The sequence below is a fragment of the Hermetia illucens genome, chromosome 5 (assembly GCF_905115235.1).
Source record: "Hermetia illucens chromosome 5, iHerIll2.2.curated.20191125, whole genome shotgun sequence".
NCBI classification, from domain to species: domain Eukaryota; kingdom Metazoa; phylum Arthropoda; class Insecta; order Diptera; family Stratiomyidae; genus Hermetia; species Hermetia illucens.
The window spans coordinates 23,032,910-23,056,369 of NC_051853.1; the positions used below are offsets into that span (position 1 = coordinate 23,032,910).

The following is a 23,460-nucleotide window of genomic DNA, read 5'->3' on the forward strand; positions in this document are numbered from 1 at the left end:
GTGATTACGACTGGTTGCCAAAAGCGCGGGATCGATTCTCGACAAAGGGAGTCAAGCACATGATGGAGGCTGGTCGAAACTTTTACCCAGAGTTCACCGTTCACGGCCACATCTTAACTCCTGTGCCCATTCAGCCTCAGCACGGTAGTCACACCTTGGTTTGGGGTTTTGATCACCGCTAAGCTTCAGGTGACGCATCTGGTTTCCCGGAGGATCCCTCATACTCAGCTTTCTCATCACGACAAGGTAGGTAATCTTCGAAGGAGTACATAGCGGCTTGCTCCCCAACAGGATTTTTTTGGATAAATATCTAAACAGAATACTCGCATACTATATGATGACATTGAAGCTAAGTGGCAACCAAAAATCGATTAGTTTCCTGCACTGAATTCCACAGGCGCGTGTTGATGGCAATTCCGTAAAGGTGAGTCAAAATGTTGATGGACTCCCAAGGAAGTCCTCGTTATTACTGCTTTCCATACATATATTAAGCGTTCAGTGCCCAGATAATATGAATATTTGCCGCCGAACAGTGGAAAATAACATCTTCAGGCAAATAAATAATATTCGAATCACGTCCACTCATTATAATATATAATGCAGTTGGATATGTGCATCGACAGAACCGCCGAAACCTCTTTCCAAAAAAATTAAGTGAAATACGATTAATTGGCTGAATCGGCTAACTTTAACCATTTTGACTAAATTCAAAAAGCGAACAAAACGGTGAGAAAAAAACAATCTTTACTTACTCATCGCCATCATTCAAATTCAGACATGACTGGTTTTATTTATATTATCTCAATGCAAGATTTTCAACGTAGCCATTCCGAAAAGAGTCGGCAATCGTTGAAGAACAAGTTCTTAGGTTAAGCAATTGTGATCTTCTCCAGTGAGATAAAAGTTTAATAGATACTTACATTCAGATAGTTCAATCGTAGTAGTAATGACAATGACTTTGAAAGTATCTTTTATCGTGCTACTTTGTGCAGTGGGTTGTATGTGCCAGGAGTTGAATTCTTCTGCAAAGTGTGTGGATGATGGTGGCTTTGTAAGATTTCCATTTCTATTTTTATATGTGGGAGAGTAATAAGCGTATAATATTATTGATATGATAATCACTTGTCCAAACCCAGTTCACTTCCATGTTTTTGTTGTTCGAAAGCTGTATCTTCTCGTGGAATAAACAAAATTTCAAGTTCATTGCAAACAGAGATAAGTGGAAATTGGTGGAGCTCCCACTTGACCACGGCCGGTTGATTTGTTCGTTTTTTGCAACCAGTTGAGTGCTAACTGAATGAACCAGTGACCAATATCTGGTTGGAGAGAGTGAGTTTTCAAACCCGGAAACCGAAATGTGTCTATATTCCAAAATGTATTATGCACAGATATTATTTATCTTATTTTAAAAATTCAGAAAAGCTGTAAACTAATTAGAAAAATATACCATTATTAGCATTATTGGGCTGCAAAATATACATATTCATATATGTATGTTATAGATAACATATTTTTCAACTTAACACGTTACACATAGTTAGTATTTTTAATCGCGTACTGCAGATTAATCAAATTTTGTCGATTATTCAATTATGAAAAGGTGCTCATGCATATCGCCCGTATATCTTCCTAGTGAATTAATTATAATTGTTGATCTCATTTACATACTTACCGGGGTTTACCAGCAGCCGATCAGGTTCTTCTCATTTGATGAAGTGCATACATTCCCACAAACGACAACTAAGATGAGTTCAAGGAATAAGATTCTGAACTGTATCTACAGATGACTAACTAGCACCTGTGAATGCTAACAACTGTTTTTTGATTTGCATATTTACGTTTTTATTTACCTTTTACTTGTATTTCAGACGTACTAAGTTTCAGTACTGGTTTAAGTTAGAATAGATGTTGCTTTCATTGAAGAGTTGCTTTAAGGACAGTCACTTAAAAGTCTAGATTCTTGTCGTTCAAGTGCCAGTAGTGCGCGCACTTAGAATATTGGGCGCAAGCTTCAAAGAGTGGCTTCTTGGACTGGTAACTTTCCTTCGAAACGTCCCCAATGTGGCAGAGTTTGGTCTGAGGGGATTTAATCCTAAACAATGCCTGAGTGTCAAATTGTTTGCATCAAAATTTTTGTGCAGTAATCGGCATCGGCGCCCATTGAAAAGGGTTGTAAATTCCTCCAATATGCGGTTGAATCCATCTCTTCGATAACTGCCTTAGTGGATTATATTTCATCATTTTGAGACAAAAGTCGCCCTTCGCAAGGTTGCATACCAGACCAAGGGTGGCAATAGTTGAACCTTGTATCAACGGGTGACCGCAGTTCATACGATTCTTCTGAAATCTCGCTCGAAAGGCTAGGTCATTTGATGTCCACTTGGGTAGGATAAATCCTCTGCATATTAGCATCTCGGCCATCTTTTGGATGAAAACTTTCACATCTTACCTTGCCTGCGTCACCTAGCAAACACGATGTAAAAATTTGTTTTTAGCTTCTTGGCCGCAAGAGACAACCTCATTCCCTTATCCTCGGCTAGGCGCCGCAGTGTTCTGACAGTCATGAGCATGGAAAGAGCTTCTCCAACGGAAATATTTACTAATTCCGTGATGTCGGTTGGATTACTATATCTACTCCACCTTGGAATCCGAATCTGATTAAACTGGCTTAAAAAGGAGAAAATCTTCGTGATATGCTCTTGAACGTTCTCAGGGATCTTTTCGCCCTAGTCATAGCCTTCTTGCCAGAGCTTTTGTATTGCAATATGAAGCTTCTTCACAACACATGCTGCTTGCCGATCCATTTTTGTACTGTATTGGAAACAGTCCTCGTGGGGATTGAAATGCAAGCCAAGGATTTCGAAGTCGTTTTCTGCTTTTTGTAGATCGATGAAAGCATCCACCCGTCGTGTCTTGTCAACGTCCTCCAGGACATCTTTACGATTGGTGGCCCACTTAGTCAAGGGCTTCTCTAGAGTCTCCGACACCTATCGGATAATTTCCTTAGCTTCATCTACTGACGATACCCCCCCAGCAACAGAACGTCCATATAACATGCATTCTTGGTAATCCACTTGCTTTCTTCATCGGGAGCATTATCAGCGCCCGTATAGCCTGCGAGGAGCGTAATCCACACCATACGTGATGGTATTCAGGAAATAATCTTGTATCGGATCCTCGGGTTTACTTCTCCACAAAATACGCATTTTCCATTGATCCTCCGGAAGCAACCAAACCTGTCGATAAATTCTTATTATGTCACTGGTAAAGGCAGACCCTGTCTGAGATGAAGCTATGGCATAGGTTAGGACGCCAGACGGCATTTGAGTGTTATTGAATTGGTGGACCTTGGCGTAAAGTTGGGATGCCTGGAGTTCCCTGCTAAGGCAGGCCTAGACCTGATACCAGTTGTTGGACCGTTAGTGATGATGAATGAGTTGCCTCTACGCTCGACAAAACCGTCAGTCCCTAAAAGCTAACTGAATCAATAAACGCATTACATTCACCTTATATAAGGATTTATTTGGGTGCCATTCGATTGTGTTTTCTGGGATTTGGCACGAATCCAGCAACGTGAGCAATGTGTGGCCTTGTTTCATGTTTGATTTGCATAGATTTACTATCCGCTTTCCGAATTTCTACCCCGGACTTCCAGTTCGTCAACGGTCGTTCGATTGAACGTGCCATGAACCGACGCCTTGCTCGGAATTAGTCACAAGATACCTACAATAGCCTGCCTCCTTGACATAAGGTAAGCTTTTGACTCCGTGTGCCAAGCAATATACTGCACTTTCACCTGCACCTCTGTAAACTAACATTTAGCTTTCCTGAAAGGCGGTAGTACCCAATAATAGTTCAGCAGCAATTATCATATACCAATTCAACTTGAACCCCACGAGACTCAATCCTCTTCGCAATCCTTTTCTCAATATTTACTGCAGATATCCCGAAACCTGCTTCCACATCTAATTCTATCAAGATCTTTTAATACTCCAACGACCTTATGCAGGCACTATCACGAGGGACATAGTATGCGGTGGGGCTTATTCATATTGAGATGTGCTCTATCGATACTTCTCTAAGTGGAAACTAATCTCCACCCCGTAGAAATGTCAATCAATGATCTTGAAGATAATAGGGAAGATGACTCCAAAAATGATTTCCATATCAAAAACCTGTCCGCAAAAATCCAAACCTTGCCCGTGGGTATGGGCAGTGAAGCAGTGAAGCAACTTATCTACCTTGGCGTCGCTATAAGCTCAGTCCTATCCTCTTCATACCCTGTTTTAAGAAGTTCAACCCACCGAAAGTCATCACGCATCGACGCCGTCGTGGCCACATACGCGATCAAATTCCTAGAAAGATGGTTATTATTAGGGTATAATAAACAAATTTCTAGGAATTCGATTTAGTTGCTGAGGAAACGGCCATAGTAACATCCTAGATGAAATACCTGGGGAAATCTGGGCAATCCCTGCGGACTACGCCACACGTAATCTGAACTTCATGAGAAATTTTGCTGTGGACTTTCCAACCAGCGCAACGTGAAAGACCAGTGCGTATTGGGGAGCTATGACAGTATTCTTCGCAAACAGATCAAAGATGGTTTCTGCAGTGGGTGCAGGAATTTTCTCGAATACACGCAGGGTATCCGAGTCATACTACCTCCCAAGTGTCTCCAGTATATTCCAAGCGGAAGTACCAGCAGCGCAGAGAACCTGTCGTTGGCTGGGGTATGATCCGAGCCTTAAGCATAACATAGCCATTCTGGCAGCTATTAAAGCCTTGCACTCAGCTGCGACATCCCCCACGCTGATGGGGCAATGCAGAAAGACGCTGAGCCGTCTGAGCGACACGCTGAAAATGACTCTCCTCTGGGTTCCCGGTCATAGGAAAATGGAGGCGGATGGTCATAGGAAAATGGAGGCCAGGCTCTTGGTAGTCCTTCGGCAAGTCCAGTCTGTGTCCCGCGGGCGACTGTCAAGTGTGGAATCTACTCGCACTACTTAGCAGCCGCGGACCTCAGATGGCGAAGGCCACCACCTGTGCCAGGTCAAGGAAGGTTTGGCCCGTTTATACCGATCGCGAGGGCATAGGGGACCGCACCGCCAGACTTGCCATACCCTACAATTTACATTGCCGAAGCTGCAGAGAAGAGGGAGAAAGCGCAGACATTTCCTTTACGATTGGCCAGCTCTAGCTGGAGCCAGGCTATGGGCACTAGGTAAACCATTCTTCGAAGACCTCAAGGAGATCTTGTTGCAGGGTAATAGAGCTGCTTTCTTTCGGGAATGCTACGGGTCACCTCTAAAGATCTGAGTCGACTGGACTCCGCCTCCTTGCTCTCAAGTGGCATCAAAATGGAGCACCACATAGCTTATTTGGCTCCTTCGAGCTGCAACTGATACCTACCTACCTACCTAGTTTAGACTAAACTGCGGTATTTTCAGCATGGAAGTTGATGTAATTCGTTTAAGGCCAGATTTACTGTACGAGTTCTATGTTGGATACAGAATGACAGATGCTTGACGCTGTAATTGAATGCGCTGACGCTTTTTTGATGGAAAAAGCGGATCAAAGGTCAGTCGCCAAGCCAAACGAACTTGGAAGCGACGAAATGTAAACGTCAGAAGAGAAAAAAAATTAACTTCTGCTCCGCTATCAAAGAAGTTCAAGGTAAACCATGCCACCGTTAAAAAGAAAAATTGAGCAATGACGTTTTACGCCTGAATAGAGAAAAATCAGTCTGTACACTGAGAATGCAAAATGGGTTCCTCATAAAAATTTTAAACGCCGCAGGACCGTTTACATTAAAGATAAAACAACCCCTGCAATCACCATCGATATCAAAAGCTAGATTTCATTCCTACCCACTGTGGTTTTGATGGGACATTCGAAGGATTATTCACTGGTATTTGCTACCATGTAACCAAATTCTAACAGTGGAAGCATACTCTGCCCAGTTAGAGCGTCTCGAGGAAGTGCAGAAGGGAAGATGTTCATCCTTGGTGAATAGAGTTAAAGTCATATTTCACCATGACAACCCTTACACTGCTGAACTCCTCGCCTCCCCGGAGGAAATGGAAAGTTTATGAAGGGAAACCTCTTCCTAAGAAAACTCGTAATAAAAGAGGAGTATTTTGACAGTATCGTGATAAAGTTAGATAAGCAATCCAAAGGTGGTATATACAAGGAAGAAGAAGGCCCCGGTTTTCAAATCCTGCTAAGAACACTCACATTAGTCACCAGTTCGTAAAAAGTTATGACCAAATTGAAAGGGACTATTTCCGTCTCCTTAATAAGCTTGTTGATGGGTCAATGTACAGGATAGGTTACAGGGACATCGCGACGATAAGTGCCATGCCAATAAGCTTATTAATGGGACGAAAATAGCCCCTTTTCGGAGTGCCATGACCTTTCAACGGGGGATGACCAACATAATTCTTCAAAGGCTTTAGAAAGGTGGTCCTTTTTCTTCCGCCTACCTGCTTTACGAGAGTGGCTACTAAACCAAATTTTATCATAATAATAAGAAAACCCCCCATTTTTTTTAAAGGCAGCGGAGGGGGAGGGCGTGCTACCGTGATTCTTCACCGAGGTTTGAGAAAGAGGATCTGCCGCTGCTCCCTTCAAGCTGTCCTTTCTGCCTGCGGGGATGCAATTCAAAGTTAAACTCCACTATTTTCACTTGAAAGTACCTCTCCCCTTCCACTCCATAAACTCCTCACCCTTCGTCAACTCCTCACCCCCTCCGAAAGTGGCGTTAAAAATCCAATCAACCCAACCAAAACTTGTGCACCCATCCGATATGTATCGATGTATCCACCAGCAAAAATTGGTGTAATGGAAGTAGTATAATGCAACGATGCACCATGGTATCCTTTTTTCCTATTCGTATACACAGAAGACCCCTTTGCTACGATAGAAATATCATATTATCATACGTATATATCTATATATAGAAGTACAATATATTCTTATAGCCCAGAGCAGGCTATAAGCAGTTTTAATTGCAGATCAACTCCAATTCAACCAGAAAGACGTACCAAGAAATGAGTTTTCCATCCACCGAACCTTTCTCATGTATATAACACTTAAGAACAAGCTAAATGTTTACTCAAGACATTTGAAATAATATCCAATCAGTACAGTGTGGTTCAAATAATCCACAATAATGACCGAATGTGGTTTGCTTATCAAAAATGCTCAACATAATGAATTCATTTAAAAATTAACAGATACTTTTCGCTTCAGAAACACGAAATTTATATTGTGCTTATCAGAGTGGAACATAAATTTTCCACACATTTCGATATAATATGGATAATATCACATATCATAAGCAGATACTTTTAACGTCGTGGTTGTCCGTTAGAGGTTGTTCTCATTAGTGCGGCAACAATCAACGTTTCTGAAGATTCCGTATTACTTTCACAGATATTTTCATTTCAGTAAAAAGTAGTTGGGTTCGCTAGTGCATTTGCCTTTCTCTTTACCGGAAGTGGGCTAATACTAAGCGCGAAATGAAAATTTCCAGTGAATCGCCAATTAAAACGTGTGTAAAAGGAGCAATTCTTACGGCTCTGCTGCTTCTTATAGTGCAGTGCAAAGTGAAGGTGTGGGAAAAGGTTATTTTTGCTATCGTTATCACTGTTTTCCTCACAATTAATATTTCGTTTTCAGAGGATCTTTTAACACTTTCGTTAACTTAAATTAGTATATCTCATTTGGTCCACAACCATACAATTTGCTTAAAAGCCTATGATTTCATTAAACCCCGTCGTCGCTGGAAGTTATCCCAAAAGGTCCCATTCAAGTACGACTATTGTACTTTCTGGCTCCTTGAGATCCTTGAATAGAAAGTGGACTCGCTTTTTGATATATGTTATTCAGCGATTGAGAAAGTTTCGGATCCCTAATTTGGGTAGATTATCACAAAAACAATACATCCTTCAGAATAATCGGTTTTTTGACTCCCCTTGACTGATTTTGAACATTTTGGTGAAAACATGCCCAGATAACATCCTCCAGGTGTTTGTCTACTACATAATTGCGATGTCGTCTGCATAGCCAATAAGGGTAGCTGGTCGCGGGAGTTTGATGCGAAGCACATGACATCACGTCCCAGAGTAGTGGGACCAGCACTGATCCTTGAGGCACTCCGTCGGTTATCAAATATTCAATTGGGCCTTTGTTGGTGTCATAGAGGAGCTTCCTATCCACGAAATAATTCCTGATGATTAGTAGAATATACTTGGGAACATCCAGCTGGCTTAAGCATCTCATTATATGATGATTGATTGATGTTGGCTCTTTAGCAGAGTTCTTCAAAGGAATTCCGTTTTCTTTCACGGTTCACTTTCGGTAGCTTTCATCGGCTAGTTTTGAACCTCGTCTTTCTCTCTGCAATTTCCTGCTCATTATTTGCGCGTTGGTAATTTCTTCTCGCTTGCAGGCATGTGGCATGCAGTCTTCTGATTTCGTGGTTCCACCAGGGTTTCAATAATCTGTGAGCGTTACTCCTGTGTCTTGACAAAAAGGTGTTTCTGACAATTTGCTCAGATTTTTCCCTCATTGTACTGGTGTGGAACTATCCTTAAATATCTCAGTGAACATTTCTGCGTCAAACATCTTTGAACTCCACTGCGTCGTCCGGCATGACTTTATGTCTTTCGGATGCTCCATTCTCCTGTTCTCCACTACGCTAAACAGTATAGATTGATGGTCGCTATGAGTGTAGTTTTCACTAACTCGGCTGGTAATGTCCCTCATCAACGAACTGCTTATGAAAGTAATATCTACACCTGAACCTATCCTCCCTTTTCGGAAGGTATAGGCACTTCCGATATTAGCAAGAATAATGTCGATCGAAGAAAATACTTCCAGCAATATGCCCCCTGTTGTTAGAAACCTTGCTTCCCCATTCGGTAGACCATGCGTTGAAGTCTCCCGCGAGGATCGAACACTTACGTCTAACGCCAGTTCAGGTAAAATTCGCTCATATTTCACGCTTGTTGGTTATCGTCCTATCGTCCAAATTGCTCAGTTTCCACTTTTTTCGGAGGCCCATACCGCGTTATCTTTTCCTCTGTATAGTTCGCTAATTATCGCCACATCCACATCGAGTTCTTGGACTGACTGGCTCAAAAGATTGGGTGCGGCCTCACAATGTTTGAGATTTATTTGAATAAATCTCATTTAATTTTTGCTTTTGGTTCCCTCCTAGATAACGGGCATTTCCCGCTACCTGTGGCGTGACCCTTACGATCAAAACCGGCATCTTTGCATAATATGCATTCATGGTCGTTCTCACAATTTTATGTCAGGTGTCCTTTTTTTCCACACAGCCTGCACCGATCAACCCTATCGTGCTTGCTTGTACAAGATCTGGCAACGTGATCGTACTCCAGACATTTAAAACACATAGCAGGAGATATTTTCATCTGAATCCTACAGCCAACCCATCCGATCTTGACTTTGTCAGTTTCCAGCAACTTGTTTACTCAAACAACTGGCAAGCTAATGATTGCCGTTTATTGCATCGACACAACTGTATGGAATTTGAAATGTTCGCACCAGTTCTCTCCATATCCTTCGACGTGATTTCGTCAAGGTCCCTACACTCCACAGTTATCTCGTGGTTTCACTGCCCCATCGTAACTTCCTCACCTAAGGATCTAGTAACTAAGTTCTGTTAAATGAGCGTCCTTTCGTCTTGCGTCATGTGGAGCTCCAGGAGTAGTTCTTCGTTCCGCGTTCTTCTGATCCTTGTGACATTGGCCCACAGACCGCTTAGCGCCGGATCTACCTTGAACTTCCGCGAAATCTCAGCGTAAGAGAGATCACTTCTGGAGTCTCCTTCTTTTTGCCTGCTTTCTTGGCTTCACGGTTGTCCAAACATTTACTCCTATTTCCTCGGATTTCATTTGTGGTCAAAACGTTGCACTCCTACCGTTACTGGTTCTTTGGGCCCTCGGTTTTTCTTTAGGACTACATCAAGTCTCTCGTCGTTGGCATGCATCGCTTCTTCTTTGCTGGGCCCGGTATAGCCTTTGCCACAATCAATACCTGGTCGTCCATCCATCTACCCGGACCTGGGTGGAGACCGTAGCATTTTATCACTGCGCTTAAAATAATCCAGGTTCGTTAGCTCCTCCTTATAATTTGTTGCGAGTATCTACTTCGATGGTCCCATAATCAATAAGAACGGCGTCAGTATCTTCTTTTTACTTCAATATTAATGGTATTTTGTTTCCTTCATCCATATTTTTGTTCGCCCACCTACCAAACAGTAGGCAGCCGCTGAAAGTTTCGTAGGTTTCAGTAATAATTCCCCCTGCACATCTTCTTAGTTATCTGGACTAACGCCGGTGTTTCCTCACTAAACCGCGGTTCGCTCAGGCTTGGGATTGTGATTCCGAAACCCGCAGGAGGCGTCCACCTTTACCGACCAGACATAACCCTACATGGGCCGCCGTATCGCTCATGCGGGAAGCAATATGGGCGTCCCACTGACACATGCGGATGGGAAAGCCACTTACGAGGTGATAATGATGGTTACTGTACCAGCTTGCGTCAGTAACTGGGATTGAGTAACTGTGCGAGTTTATTAAGGAATGCAGAAATATTTACGTGAAAACCAAGATCATGATAAGAAGTAAACGATTAGAGCACGGCGAAGCTCAGCATAAAGGGGAGTGTGAAAACGTGGAGCAAGAAAGTTAGAGTGGCGGCACAAATAGCATCCATTCAAAATATATGATGTAGGAGAAATCAAGTGAGATGATGCACCCTATTGCATGAGAAAAGAAGAAGGTTCCACAAAAATAATGCGGAAGCTTGAGGAAAGATAACATACTGGAAAAGAATATAAAAGCTGATCATCTCCAAGCAAAACAGAAAAGAGTAAAAATAGATAAAAAAAAATCGCCAATCTGAGCGAAAATGTTAATTGCATCAAATGTTCCCGGAAAGAGAACCTTATATTGAAACTCAGGAAATTCAAAGATATAATTGCAAACCAATTCTTGAATCAAAGTGGTGCATAACAGAAACCAAGCATAAGGATGAAGGTAGAAGGATGAAGATGGAAAGAACGATTTCTTTCACTGTCACCAGCAGTGATCTGCCCAGAACTGAGCGATTTAGATATCTCGGATCAACGCTATCAGCCAATGGAGAACTGCGTTTCGAAATTGCTTCTCGCATTAACGCAGCCTGGATGCAGTGGAGTTGCACAACTCGTGTTCTTTGTGATCGACGTATCAATGAACGTCTCAAATTTAAAAGTTACGAAAATGTCGTCCGTTCTGTCGCCCTTTATAGTTTTGAGTGTTGGCTGACTATAAAAGACAATGGACGGCGTCTTGCGGTAATGGAGACGAAGATGTTGCATTGGACTAGTGGCGTGACACTTTTGATCACATGAAATGAGGATATGCGCGATCATTATGGGGTTGCACCAATCGTGGAAAAATTGCGAGAGAAGCGTCTTCGATGGTATGGTCGCATAATTCGTGCTAACGAGAATTAACTTGCCAAGATTGGTCTGAACATCGAAGTAGATGATAAACGACCAAAAAGCAGGCCGAAACAACGGCGGATTGATACGCTGGATGGGGATTTAAAAGCCTCGGTATTACACCCAGGTCAGGCATTCGATAGAGCCAAATGGCGAAACCGATCACGACGAGCCGACCCCGCTTGTGAATGGGAAAAGGCTGAAGGAAAAGAAGAAACGCCATATTTTGGAGACCAATTCTCCCCCTCCAACCCAAACCCAAAATTAATTTTTCCTGAATTTATACCTGAATTATTATAATTATAAATATAATATCCCATAAACCAACTATGTGGAGCATAAAATGTCAGCCACTCATGCGTGCAATTGGTGCTAGTCACTGGTAATTTGGTTCAGCTCACCTACGATTCAATTGTAATTTTTCCAGTTGTGTTTTATGCATTCCATGATAATTTAATATCTTCGCGACATAATGTAATAATCACTCCTTCTTCCAGTTATTTGGCAAAATCGCAGATTTCTAGCAACTGTAGCGGAGACAGCAGTGGCGACACAAAAGGGTTGTGAATGAGACCACTAACGCCGTCGGGCTTTACCTCGTTGAAGCACATTTATGGCAAAGATAATTTCGCTTCTGTTTGGAAATGAAGTCCATTACTGCATTTCTTGGTGCTAATTAATTCACGAGATGCGGAACTTCTAGACAAATACATATCTGCTCGTTAGGGTGCCAATTAATTATTATTATTATTTTGTTAAGGGAAAGTCGCACCGCGTCCTTGAAGAACTATTGTCCCCCTTTTACTGGTTATAGTGTACCTGTTGATCATAGTATCTCAAGCAGGCCAGTAACCGTTAGGAACTTTAGTATGTTCCCCACTTCCAGAAGTTTCAGCTTTGCATCTGGTATTAAGTGTTCTCCCAGATGTATCGACCTACTTTGCACAAGTGCTGGACACTGTCCCAGGACGTGCATAGAGGTTTCGTCCTCCTCCTCACAGAACCTGCAGGCAGTGTCCGTAGATATCCCTAGCTTCCCTAGGTGGTAGTTCAGCCGACAATGACCAGTGAGAATTCCCACTATGATTCGGAGGTTCTTTTTGGTGAGGTTTAAGCAATCCTTTGTGCGCATGGGTTCGTATCCCCCAATAAGCACCCTGGACTGCTCCATCCCTGGTAGGCCCGCCCAATATAGTTCCCTCAACCGTTTTTCTTCGTTTCTTAGATTCATAGCCATGAAACCGTTTCCGATTCCACAGAAGGGTTCTGGCCCGTATAAAGGCATCCCTGCTCCCTTCTTGGCTAGTTCATCCGCTGCCTCATTGCCTTCCAGCCCAGCATGGCCTGGAACCCAAAGTATCCAGACCTTGTTGGACGAGCCGAGTGTAATCAGTCTCTCAAGGCATTCCCATACCAGTTTAGAGTTCACCTGGTTGGACCTAAGTGCCTTGATCGCTGCTTGGCTATCGGTGAGAATAGCTATGTTCTGCCCCTTGTAGTTCCTTTGCAGATTACAGGAGGCACATTTGTCTATGGCGTAAATTTCCGCCTGGAATGTGCTAGTGTACCTGCCCATTGGCTCAAAGTATATTTTCCTTGGACCAATGACACCGGCACCCGCTCCCTCTGCTGTGAGGGATTCGTCAGTGTACCAAGTAATCAGTTGCTGGTTTAAGCCGTATGTCGCAACCACGCTCTCCCAGTTTTCCTTGTTACTCCAACGTGTTTCAAACTTCTTATTGAAGTGAAACCTCGTTGTCATGTTGTCCCTCGGTATCAGTAATTCGGGATACCGCCTAGAAAGGATATCAATCTTCCTTCGATTTAGGCAGCTCCCCACCTCACTCATATTCCCGGCTATCCTGAATATTGATCTCCTTGCCTGCATCTGTATGTGCAGATGGAGAGGGGTTAATCCCAGAAGGATCTCCAGGGATTCCGTTGGGCATGTCCTCATTGCCCCACTGATTCACACGCAAGCCAGCCTTTGGAGCTTATGTAATTCCCTGGCTTGTGTGCTGAGTTGGGTTCTTTCTGCCCAGATTACCGCTCCATAGGTAATCATTGGTCTTACTATTGCAGTATATATCCAAAGTAGTATCTTCGGGCTACAACCCCATTTTTTTCCTGCTATGGATCTGCAAGTCATCAGAGCCCTCGTGGCTTTCCGACAAGTGTTTCCGACATGTGTCTTCCAGAGTAATTTTTGGTTTAGCGTGATTCCCAAGTATTTGACCTCTGTTTCTCGTTTCACCTTCATATCATGTAATGTTATGGCTTTCAGGTGATCCAGTTTACGCCTCCTAGTGAATGGTACTATGGTGGTTTTGGTTGGGTTGGTCCGCAGTCCCACCTTCCTGCACCAGGCACTAGTAACCCTTAATCCAGTTTGGATTCTATCACATAGGGTATCTTCATATTTGCCCCTACAGATTAGAACAATGTCGTCCGCGTAGCCCTGGACTTGTATTCCAGTATTAGTTAACACGTCCAGGAGTTCATCCACTACCATACTCCACATCAGCGGCGATAGTACTCCGCCCTGTGGACAGCCTTGAGTGGTGTTCATAATAATAGAATTTGTACCTGTTTGTACCTCTATTTGTCTGCTTTCTAGCATTTTGCCCATCCAGAGTGCCAGGGTGTTTCCCACTCCTCTGCGGCTCAGGGCATCCTGTATCTCTGTGTGCGATGTGTTGTCGAATGCTCCTTCGATATCCAAAAACGCGCACAGTGCAATTTCTTTTGTTTCAATGGCGTCCCGTAGTACCTCTGTCAGCTGATACAGAGCAGTTTCAGTTGACCTTCCTGCCCGGTAAGCGTGTTGACAGTGATGTAAGGGATTACGCTTTAGAACGTTAGTTCTAATATAGTTGTCTATGACCTTCTCCACCGTTTTGAGTACGAACGATGTTAGGCAGATTGGTCTGAAAGATTTAGGGTGAAAAGGATCCTTTTTACCCGCCTTCGGAATAAAGACCACTTTTGCCCGTCTCCATGCCCTTGGTATGTAACCCAGTGCTATGCTTCCCCTTACCACCCTCAGAAGAGACTCTAGGATAATTCCTAGGCCCCTCTGGATAAGTGCAGGGAAAATGCCATCTGCTCCGGGAGATTTCATTGGTTGAAAGGTTCCCACTGCCCATCTTAGCCTAGCTTCTGAGCATACCTCTTTTGCTAGTTTCCAGCTCTCTTTCCTTCCCCTTTTATTCGTTGTTAGGGTGTCAGGCAGATTATTGTCGCCTGCCGCCGAGGGGTAGGACCCCGGGAAATGAGTTCTGAGAAGCAGGTGTACTCTGTCCTCCTCATTCTCGGTGAATGTCCCATCTTCCTTTTTCAAGCAGACAGAGGATATTCTCCCGTCTTTGGCTACAGCCTTGTGCAGCCTAGTTGCTTCTGTGATCTGTTCAATCCCTTCACAGAATTCCCTAAAGCTGTTCCGTTTCGCTTCCCTGATGGCGTTGCTATACGCAGTCAGTGCATTTTTATACCTCCGCCAGTCCCCGGTTCGTTTTGCCCGGTTAAAGAGTTTTCGTACCTCCGTTCTCATTCTGGCTAAGTTTCTGTTCCACCATGGTACATCCCTTGATGACTTGACTGTCTTGGCCGGACAGCTGGCCTCATATGCGTCAATGACGATTGTGTTGAGGTCTTCCACCACCGTTTCTAATTCTAATTCGCTCCTGATGTCCCCGCTCCCTTGAAGGTGGGCAATGTTGTTGCTCAGGTGCATTGTGTAGGATTCCCAATCCGTCCTCTTGGGATTCCTTATTATTCTTTTTATTTCGGAGTTACCCTCAATGTCGAATCTGATTATCCTGTGATCAGACATTGAGGGTTCATCCGACACCCTCCAATTCCTGACCATCCCGTTCATTAGGGTATTTCCTAGAGTTATATCTAGTACCTCTTGTCTGGTGCTGGTCACAAATGTTGGAGTGTTCCCTACGTTGTATATTTCTAACTTATTACTAAGAATAAATTCGAGAAGGTACTCACCTCTACGATTAGTGTCACTGCTTCCCCACACTACATGGTGGGCGTTGGCATCGCAGCCGAGAAGAAGTGGTAACGCCCTCTCCTCGCAATACTCCGTCAGCTTTGCGACTTGTTCCGGTGGAGCCCGGCTCTCGTCTCCTGGGAAGTATCCCGATGCTACCACTACCTTTCGAGTGCTCCTCCCGGCTTCCAATGAGACTTGGATAGCCACAAGGTCCCCGGTTAAGAACTCTGAAAGACATATGTATTTTAGATTACGTTTGAGAATTATGCAAGCTCTTGGTTTTTCACAAGACGAGTCCCAAATTACCTGCATGTCTCCTCCTTGCAGACCGCGAATCTGCCCCCGGTACACCCAGGGCTCCTGAGCCAGCACTATTCCAATGTTCTCCTTGGAATTTGCCCTTGCAATCACTGCAGATGCAGCTCTCGCATGGTGGAGGTTTATCTGGGCTATCCTAGTGCTGGCCATTGGCTTCGTTATTGTTGGGAGCTCTTCTCCACTGTCGGAGTGTCACCCTCCTCCTCCGACATGGCGCTTTCCTGCGCGTCGCTGTCCACCCCGAGCCCTAGCAGTCCTAGGTCTAGGTCGTCCAGCTTCTGCTCTTCACTGGGCAGCAGGTCTATTTCCCTGATTGATCCCGTTCTTTCCGCCTCTATGGCTTCCGCGACTTCTTCAGGGACCTCGGTAAGTTTTCCACCCGATGCCTCCTCCGAGGTTTCTTTCCTTGGCTTTTCCTTGTGCACACGGTAGTTGATATGACAACTCCGACGTTTAATTGCCTCTAGTGATCGGTCATCTACCCCGATCGTGAGGAGTTTACCCTTTCCCTCCACCTTGCTTCTGAAGACTCTCCATAGTCGAGTATGGAGATCTTCGTTCTGAGCAATTAGGAGTCTCATGAGGTCTTCTGTTACTATTGCCGCGGCCTTTGGGAGAAAAACTGTCACCATGTGGGCTCCTGGTATATCATCTCCAGCACATGTTGACAGTTCCACCCCTTCCCAGCCTGGCAATCTAGGAATTATGGTTCTGACCCATTCTGCGGTACCTTCCGTCGCGCAGTCCACCAGTATAAGGCCTGGTCGAAAGCGTATCCCGGTGAACACCAGTTTCGACGTCCATCCCTTGATCATCTGCTTGACGACCAGTTCTTCAATGGTTTCCTGTTCCTCCCGAGTGAGTATTTGCTCGGGAAACCTTTTTGGCAGTATGGCCAGCCGAATGCCCTTGATCGCACTAGCATAGCTAATGCCGGGCTTCCTGGGTCCTGCCTTCACTCCTGACCTGCCCGGGTTTTCTCCTCCCGTGAGTTCAGGTCTGGGTTTTTTGGGGGCATTCCCTTTATGCGGGCTGATCTCTGCTGCTCCCCGCTTTCTCGGCTCCGGTAGAGATGGCTTAGATCTGTCCTGAGCCTTCTTAAGGGCCTCTTCTGGTTTCAGGCCTTCCTTCAGATAGCGCAGGTACCATTTAACCCCGGCGCCACTGAGACCTGTCTCCTTCCTGATGTCTGTTATGTTTATCTCAGACGTACTTTTGCTGGTCCCTGCTCTTTGAGCAGTGGTGTTCGTTGGCTGTAGTCCATGCAGTATACCAATGCTCACCTTGGATCCACTGCTTGACGTCCCAACTTCTCCCTTCTTGGGTGTAGTCACCTGGCTTTCAGTAATTCGGAGACGTGCCTCCACCTGATTAACCAGTTTTGGTGCGGTACGGGGCCCCGCTTTTTTGGTTTTTGTTTTTTTTTCCAATTTAGTACTCATTTGATTCCCACGAGTATGGGGGTTAAGAGGTCCGCCGTGCCATAGCCCCCCGTAGCACGGTAAGATCTAACTTACTCACTGAGGCGACCAGGTATCAGTGAGGCTCCGTTCGAATACAGTCAGTTACCCCCGACTGCAAACTATCCAATGGGCACGGTTCGCATGACACCCTGGATTGGGGGAGGTGTTTTTCGACTCCCCAGTCTAGATCCGTAGCGTTTTGTTAATAGTAGGGTCACCTCGTACAGGGTGTGGCTATCACCACTCACTAACGGTCTTGGTAGACGAGAGGCTTGGCCCCTGAAAAGGCACACACCGTCCCAGAGGAGAGACAACTCATCCTTAGACAAAGATAGGTTGGCCTCAGGGAGCTATGTTCCGCATCAGTCTATCCTGCAGTACACTGCTTGACCCCGCCAATTAATTCATAAGAGACGGAACTTCACGGGATCTCATAAGATTAAGAATCGTAGTCAAGTGCTCCTTCAAACTCTTCATCTACTCATCATCATAGATGAGAAACCTACCGTTAAGATACCCTCCGGGACCACTCTTTTGCGGCGCGATATACAGTTCCACAATCGTTACTATTATATTTCCGGAAGATTCCGCTTCCCTTCTCAATGCACATCTCACGATGATGGAACTCCAGTATATCATGCTCTGCTCTGAGCTCTTTACGTTAACCTATTTCAAATCTATCTTTCGGTCATCAACTTGGTATTTTGATGTCCTTTTGGAAGGGGGCCGATAATTTCACCCATCCTAAAAATAAAGGAACCTTTAATGGCTGCCAGCGCTCGTCAATATTTTCGGACGGTTGTGTGGCATTTGTGCCATTTACCCTGGAAGAAAGCTTTTCCGCGGAACACTGATGGTTCTTTCCATTGCAAGAAAAAGTAGTAACGGCTCACAAACGAAGTTATGCGACCATCAAATGAAGGTCCCTTTAGTGACGAACGTCAGTATCCATTTTATTAAGTACATTCAGAAAAAAACTTATAGATTTACTGCTGCTTGTGATGTTAACCATCTGATCAGGTGTTCATTACAGGTCAGTCGAAACCCAACCGACCTTGTCACAGGTACGTATTCGAGTAATGTGCTGTGTGATGCCATAACCAACCCGGAGAAAGTTTTATCGAATCCACCTTCGCATTCAGATCGCCCATCACCCATCCGTCCGTTTAGGAAGCCTCTCCTGAATTATCGAAAATCTCTATACGTAGAACTGCATAATTAACATTTTCTTTAGCTTACATCAGAATCTAGCAGTCAAGATCCTACCAAATAGCGGATTCGCGTATATTGGTACTATGCATTCCAGAATATAAAAGCACAATGTCACAAGTCAGTTCTCACCATCTCATTTCGATTAAGACCCGAATGTCCAGCTTACATCGGCGGAACTCTCGCTCAAGTGGAAGAAAGTGAACATTCTGGGAGCCCTCAATACTGTTGGCGGTAGGCCTGTGCGAATTCCAAAAACTAATAATTCTTGGTCTTCGCTAGCCAAAGGCAATGGCTATAGGGCCAGTTTTTATCCACGACGTTTAGCTGGCAAGAAGATTCTAATTTTCCAGCTCAATAACCCATAAATTTCGACCTCCCCTGAACTACAAACAATAACAATTAACAATAATGACTTTTATGACAATTTTTAAAAATACATTTTATATCATTTATTCCAATTAGTGTGAAAATCATAACGAGTGCTGCTCCGGTACATGTGTGACCTTTACCTTCAAATGTGCCCCAAATGCAAATTACTACCGACAGTCCTCACTTGATCGAAGTGCTTTACAGACGTTAATTAATGGCCTATTCGCGAGCACTGAACGCCCCGCAAATTATAGCCTTCCGACGCCTGGCCTAAATTCTCGGTTTGGTGAAGACGAAGCAACAGCTCCTCCAGCACAAAGTCCACCACCAGCATCTGCCGTCAACCCAGATTGTAAAGAGATTGGCGAGAAGGTAGATATACAGAACTTTAGATTTTAATATAAATTATGTATTTTATTCTTCTACTTTTTATCCATCTTTTTTAGTGTTATCGGGACAGCGAATGTTGTACCAACCGATGTCATGGGTTTCTCCACCAATGCGTGACGTAAACAACTCCCGCGATCAACGTAAAATTAAATTGGACTTTATTTTATTTCAGTAGAACTTTAAAAACGTGTTTCAATCTGGAAATTTAATTAAAAAGAATTATTTTTTTATTTGAATTGCATATTTTTATTTTGGAGGCTTTAATGCCTTTTGCAGATAATGTAGTTTCAGATGAAATACGAAAGTTAAACAGAATTAATAACATCATCATCAACGGCGCAACAACCGGTATTCAGTCTAGACCTGCCTTAGTAAAGAACCCCAGACACCCCGGTTTTGCGCCGAGGTCCTCGAATTCGATATCCCTAAAACCTGTCTGGCGTCCTGACCTACGCCATCGCTGCCTAAGGGTCTGCATTGCCTTCTTTTTCTACAATAGATGTTGCCCTTATAGACTTTCCGGGCTGGATCATCCTCAAATTAATAAGATACAAAATATTAGCTATAGGCTAACGAATGTCCTCTTCAGGCCACACTATTGCATGTGTTGTTCAACAAAAATCAAAAAAAAAATTTCATCCCCTATAATATTAATTTCTTGAACCCAAGTGGGTCCTTCAAAATAATGTCAAATCTAAATTTGAGATATAGTAATCACTTTTCATAAGTTCAATTACCTTTTAGCAAATTTATGTAGTAATGCCGGAACAAGTTCTAATTGTTTTGACTAAACCACAAATTTAGGAGATAACGATAATCTACAACAGTTGACAGTATATTCGCAGTGCGACGTGAAATGGAAGTCACCACAAAATGCGGTTCTAACAACGAATATATTACTACCAATGAAGTGACCAGAAGGCTTTGCATAAGTATTCTATTATAATCGCCAGTTTGTTATCAAATTAAATAAACCAGAAAGAAAGTTCCCAATTTACAAAAAGATACATATTCCCAAGATGTTCAGCATGGTTTTTTCAGCTATTATTTTGAATGGATTTGGCGGTTTGTTGACGGCCATAATTGTGCAATATTAGCTCCCTCTTATGAAGGATGAGGTAAAGCCCCTGCTCTGCTCTATGGCGCGGAGATATGGGCTGATGGCCTTGACAAGGAGGTGCATCGTAAATGCCTTGCTCAAGTGCAGAGGTGGGGAGCTTTGCGAGTGGCGTCTGGTTATGGCACTGTCTCCGAACTGGCCGTGATGGTGCTCACCGGGGTGATCCCCTTTGCCGACCTTGTCAAGGAGAGTAAAGCTATCTACCGACGTAAGGACGAGAACTTATTAGAGGTGGCTGCCGGGAAGAACGTCAATGCACCCTTACCGAGTGGCAACTCTCCTTGCAAAATGAGCCAAGGTGGAGATGGACTGCGCGGCTCATTGACAATTTAAACCCGTGGCTGAACCGAATGCATGGAGGTTTCCTGTCTTACCTGCACAGGATTCGGAAGGCGCGCCTCGTGATTGTATATTCCGCAATGGAGTGGCGAACGAATGATGAACATATATTTTTCTCTTGCGAGAGGTAGGACGGCTTTTGTCAGCAGCTTTATGTAGACACAGGGGAGCTCTCTCAGAAAACATTGTCAGAGAGGTGCTGAAGAGCGCTGGCAGCTGGAATCGTACTGCGCATGATATTCAGGCTCTCCTTATTGAGAAGAAGAGTGAACTCGACCGGCGGAGCGACCGGATGGCAAAGGATTTCCTGAACTAACAACTCCCTTATCCCCTCCCCCCATGTTGGTGTAAGGGATTCCCTGACTTGAAGGATCCCAAAGCCGAGAGAGCAGGAGGGCTAGCCGGAAGTAATGTGCCAAGCGGTTCCAGGCTAGCTCTCTGATGACGGGGAGGTATTTAGTTGGTAGTCCGTGAGCGTACTGTCGCGGGAGTCCAATACTCTGTGCTTTATGCTTTATAGATTTAGACTATTTAGTTTTTGAGGTTTTGTTTGCAAAAAAATCGATTCAATGTCTGTTTGCGCGTCTGTCTGTCTGTCCGTCACATGCACTTTTCTCAGAAATGGCTATACCGATTGACACGGAATTTGGTGAGAAGGTGGGAACTGCAAACGCCCAGACATGCAGTGAGTGATATCTTTCTACGTTGAGATTTAGGGGGGTCTCCTTACATGTGCAAAGGGGGTGTAAAAATTTTTTTCACCAAAGGTAGTCATGTGGGGTATCAAATGAAAGGTCTCGATTAGTACTTTTCGAAGTTTTGAAGTTTGTGAGAAAAGCGGAGAGCAGGAGGAGTGGAAAGTGATGATTTCTTCAACAGACCCATTCTCAGAAACACCCCAACCGGAAAATCTGAAAAAAAACCACGAAGCTGCCTCTATATGGTTCCTAGGCCTCCAAATACTCTCCATATCGATATCTCCCCCATTCCTAATGTTTATCCCAGAGTTATAAAAGTTGGTAGTAGTATAAAATATAGTATGAACCATATTATCCCCAAGTTGGATCAAAATCATACTATTAGTAACAAAGTTGCAGCAGCTCAAAATTGACTCTACCGAGTAAATTCACTGAGACTAAATATCAATATCAAACTCAAGTCAGACATGCTAAATGCATATACATCACGGGCTACGTACAAATGGGATAGTTCTACACTCGAAAATGCTCACAGAAAAAGCAAACAAAACCTTTCATACCTGAAGCGCCCAGCTTTCGGTTTCCCGACTTGTTTTATATGTATTTTGTGCTGTATGAATTGGCAAATTCACCGCATTGCTATCATAGGCAACTGAAGGAATTTTCATCCTATGTTGTTGCTAGTACATCCACCACCACAGTAAATGAGAAAGGGTTCATAGTCCTGCAAGCAAATAACACTATAATCAACTGGAGTTGAATTCTTTTCCTACATAAATTTGTTTGTTAGTAAGGCACGCTATATTACCTCCGATAGTCCTCCTACAAAATAACTCCCGCTCCTGTGGTACGCTAACTCCGTACAATGCAAAGCACAAATTACGTCAGCACCCGCCGTGTCGAACCCCACCGTGCTTTATGGACACGGATTGATTTGGAGATACAATCAGAGCCCTGCCTCTAGCGCAATTAAGGAGTGCGATGTATAAAATTTTGAACCCAGAAGCAGCTCGGCGCGCGATGTGGGCACAAACTCAACCCCCCATGAAACTCGGACTAGGGCGAGAACCGGAAATAGCCAAGCCGAGGACACATGCCCCAGAAATTCCCGCATGACATATAAACTCGAGGGGCTATCCCAGTTTCCATGGTACCAGATAACCTCTGGTGAAACTTCGTGACGGGAGCCATTTCAGATGAACCCCGGACTCGAGTCTGATAGCCCTAGCTAGACATTGGATGATTTACCTACTACATCACACCAGTGTGCCCCAGTGCCACCATGTGGAGGTTTTCCTCGATCATTTCATGTTAGCTTGGAAAACTGATGGCCATGGATGCCAAAATTATATTTTGATCCGGAAATATCTTTGAAAAATGAACTGTCAATTTCGATTCCGTAGCGTGTGCTACCCATCGCTTCCAAAATTCTTACCGTTTGTGTGTTTGTTTTTTCCCGCGTCAGCTGCCGTCGAAAAGCAGTATATATTTAAATATAGGCATCCCTCACTAGAGTGTTCGTGCCTTCGAAAAGTTTTTTGAGCCATAGCAGCTCTCAGCCTCCAAATGAAACTGCAACATTCTGCTCCTGTGGATGATGTGGCTACAGATGTTACAATGTCATCAGGTGATTCCCGTTCCATTCTAAAGGAACACATATCCAATTGTCGATTTCCAGTCAGTATTGTCACCTGCTCAATCTGCGTCCACATAGAAACTGCCAAGGAAAGTGTCATCTTTGCATCAGCGATGGACGCTAGATATCGCATCACCCGCATAGCTTCGTTGCAGTCAGCTTGAGTTAGATGCTCAACTCGTCGATACCGCAAACCAGCTGGAACTGCAATATGTGGTCTTAAAACTGTAACTATGTATAAAAGTGATCCCCCATAGGTTCTTGTTTTTCAACTGCTTGGGCTCCTCTCTGGAGTCTCTATCAATGTAGCAATTCGTTTTACGTTCGGTAAACGGTTCTCCTCCGTTAATTTAATAATTGTAGCCCTTTGGTTTTTTCAAAGTCTGCGGTC

At 44.0% G+C, this 23,460-nt stretch overlaps 1 protein-coding gene across 3 annotated transcripts; it reads left to right on the top strand.

The window, feature by feature from the left end:
• Positions 1-808: 808 nt before the first annotated feature.
• LOC119658013 lies at positions 809-19,512 on the top strand. 3 transcript variants are annotated; one of them, XM_038065239.1, is made up of 3 exons: positions 809-1,051; positions 18,980-19,258; positions 19,333-19,512. In XM_038065239.1, the coding sequence occupies exons 1-3, from the start codon at positions 947-949 to the stop codon at positions 19,396-19,398; spliced, it is 450 nt and encodes a 149-aa protein (XP_037921167.1). In that variant the 5' UTR covers positions 809-946; the 3' UTR covers positions 19,399-19,512. The 3 variants fall into 3 exon arrangements, with proteins under 3 accessions (XP_037921167.1, XP_037921168.1, XP_037921169.1); XM_038065240.1 differs by lacking the exon at positions 809-1,051 and adding an exon at positions 7,399-7,628; XM_038065241.1 differs by lacking the exon at positions 809-1,051 and adding an exon at positions 7,400-7,616.
• Positions 19,513-23,460: the final 3,948 nt, after the last annotated feature.

What these genes read in the sequence shown, in the direction of transcription:
- LOC119658013 (XM_038065239.1), top strand. Translation starts at nt 947, where the DNA reads ATGACAATGACTTTGAAAGTATCTTTTATCGTGCTACTTTGTGCAGTG. An exon ending in GTGTGGATGATGGTGGCTTT is followed by an intron (nt 1,052 to 18,979) that starts GTAAGATTTCCA and finishes TATTCCAATTAG; the next exon opens with TGTGAAAATCATAACGAGTG. An exon ending in GTAAAGAGATTGGCGAGAAG is followed by an intron (nt 19,259 to 19,332) that starts GTAGATATACAG and finishes CATCTTTTTTAG; the next exon opens with TGTTATCGGGACAGCGAATG.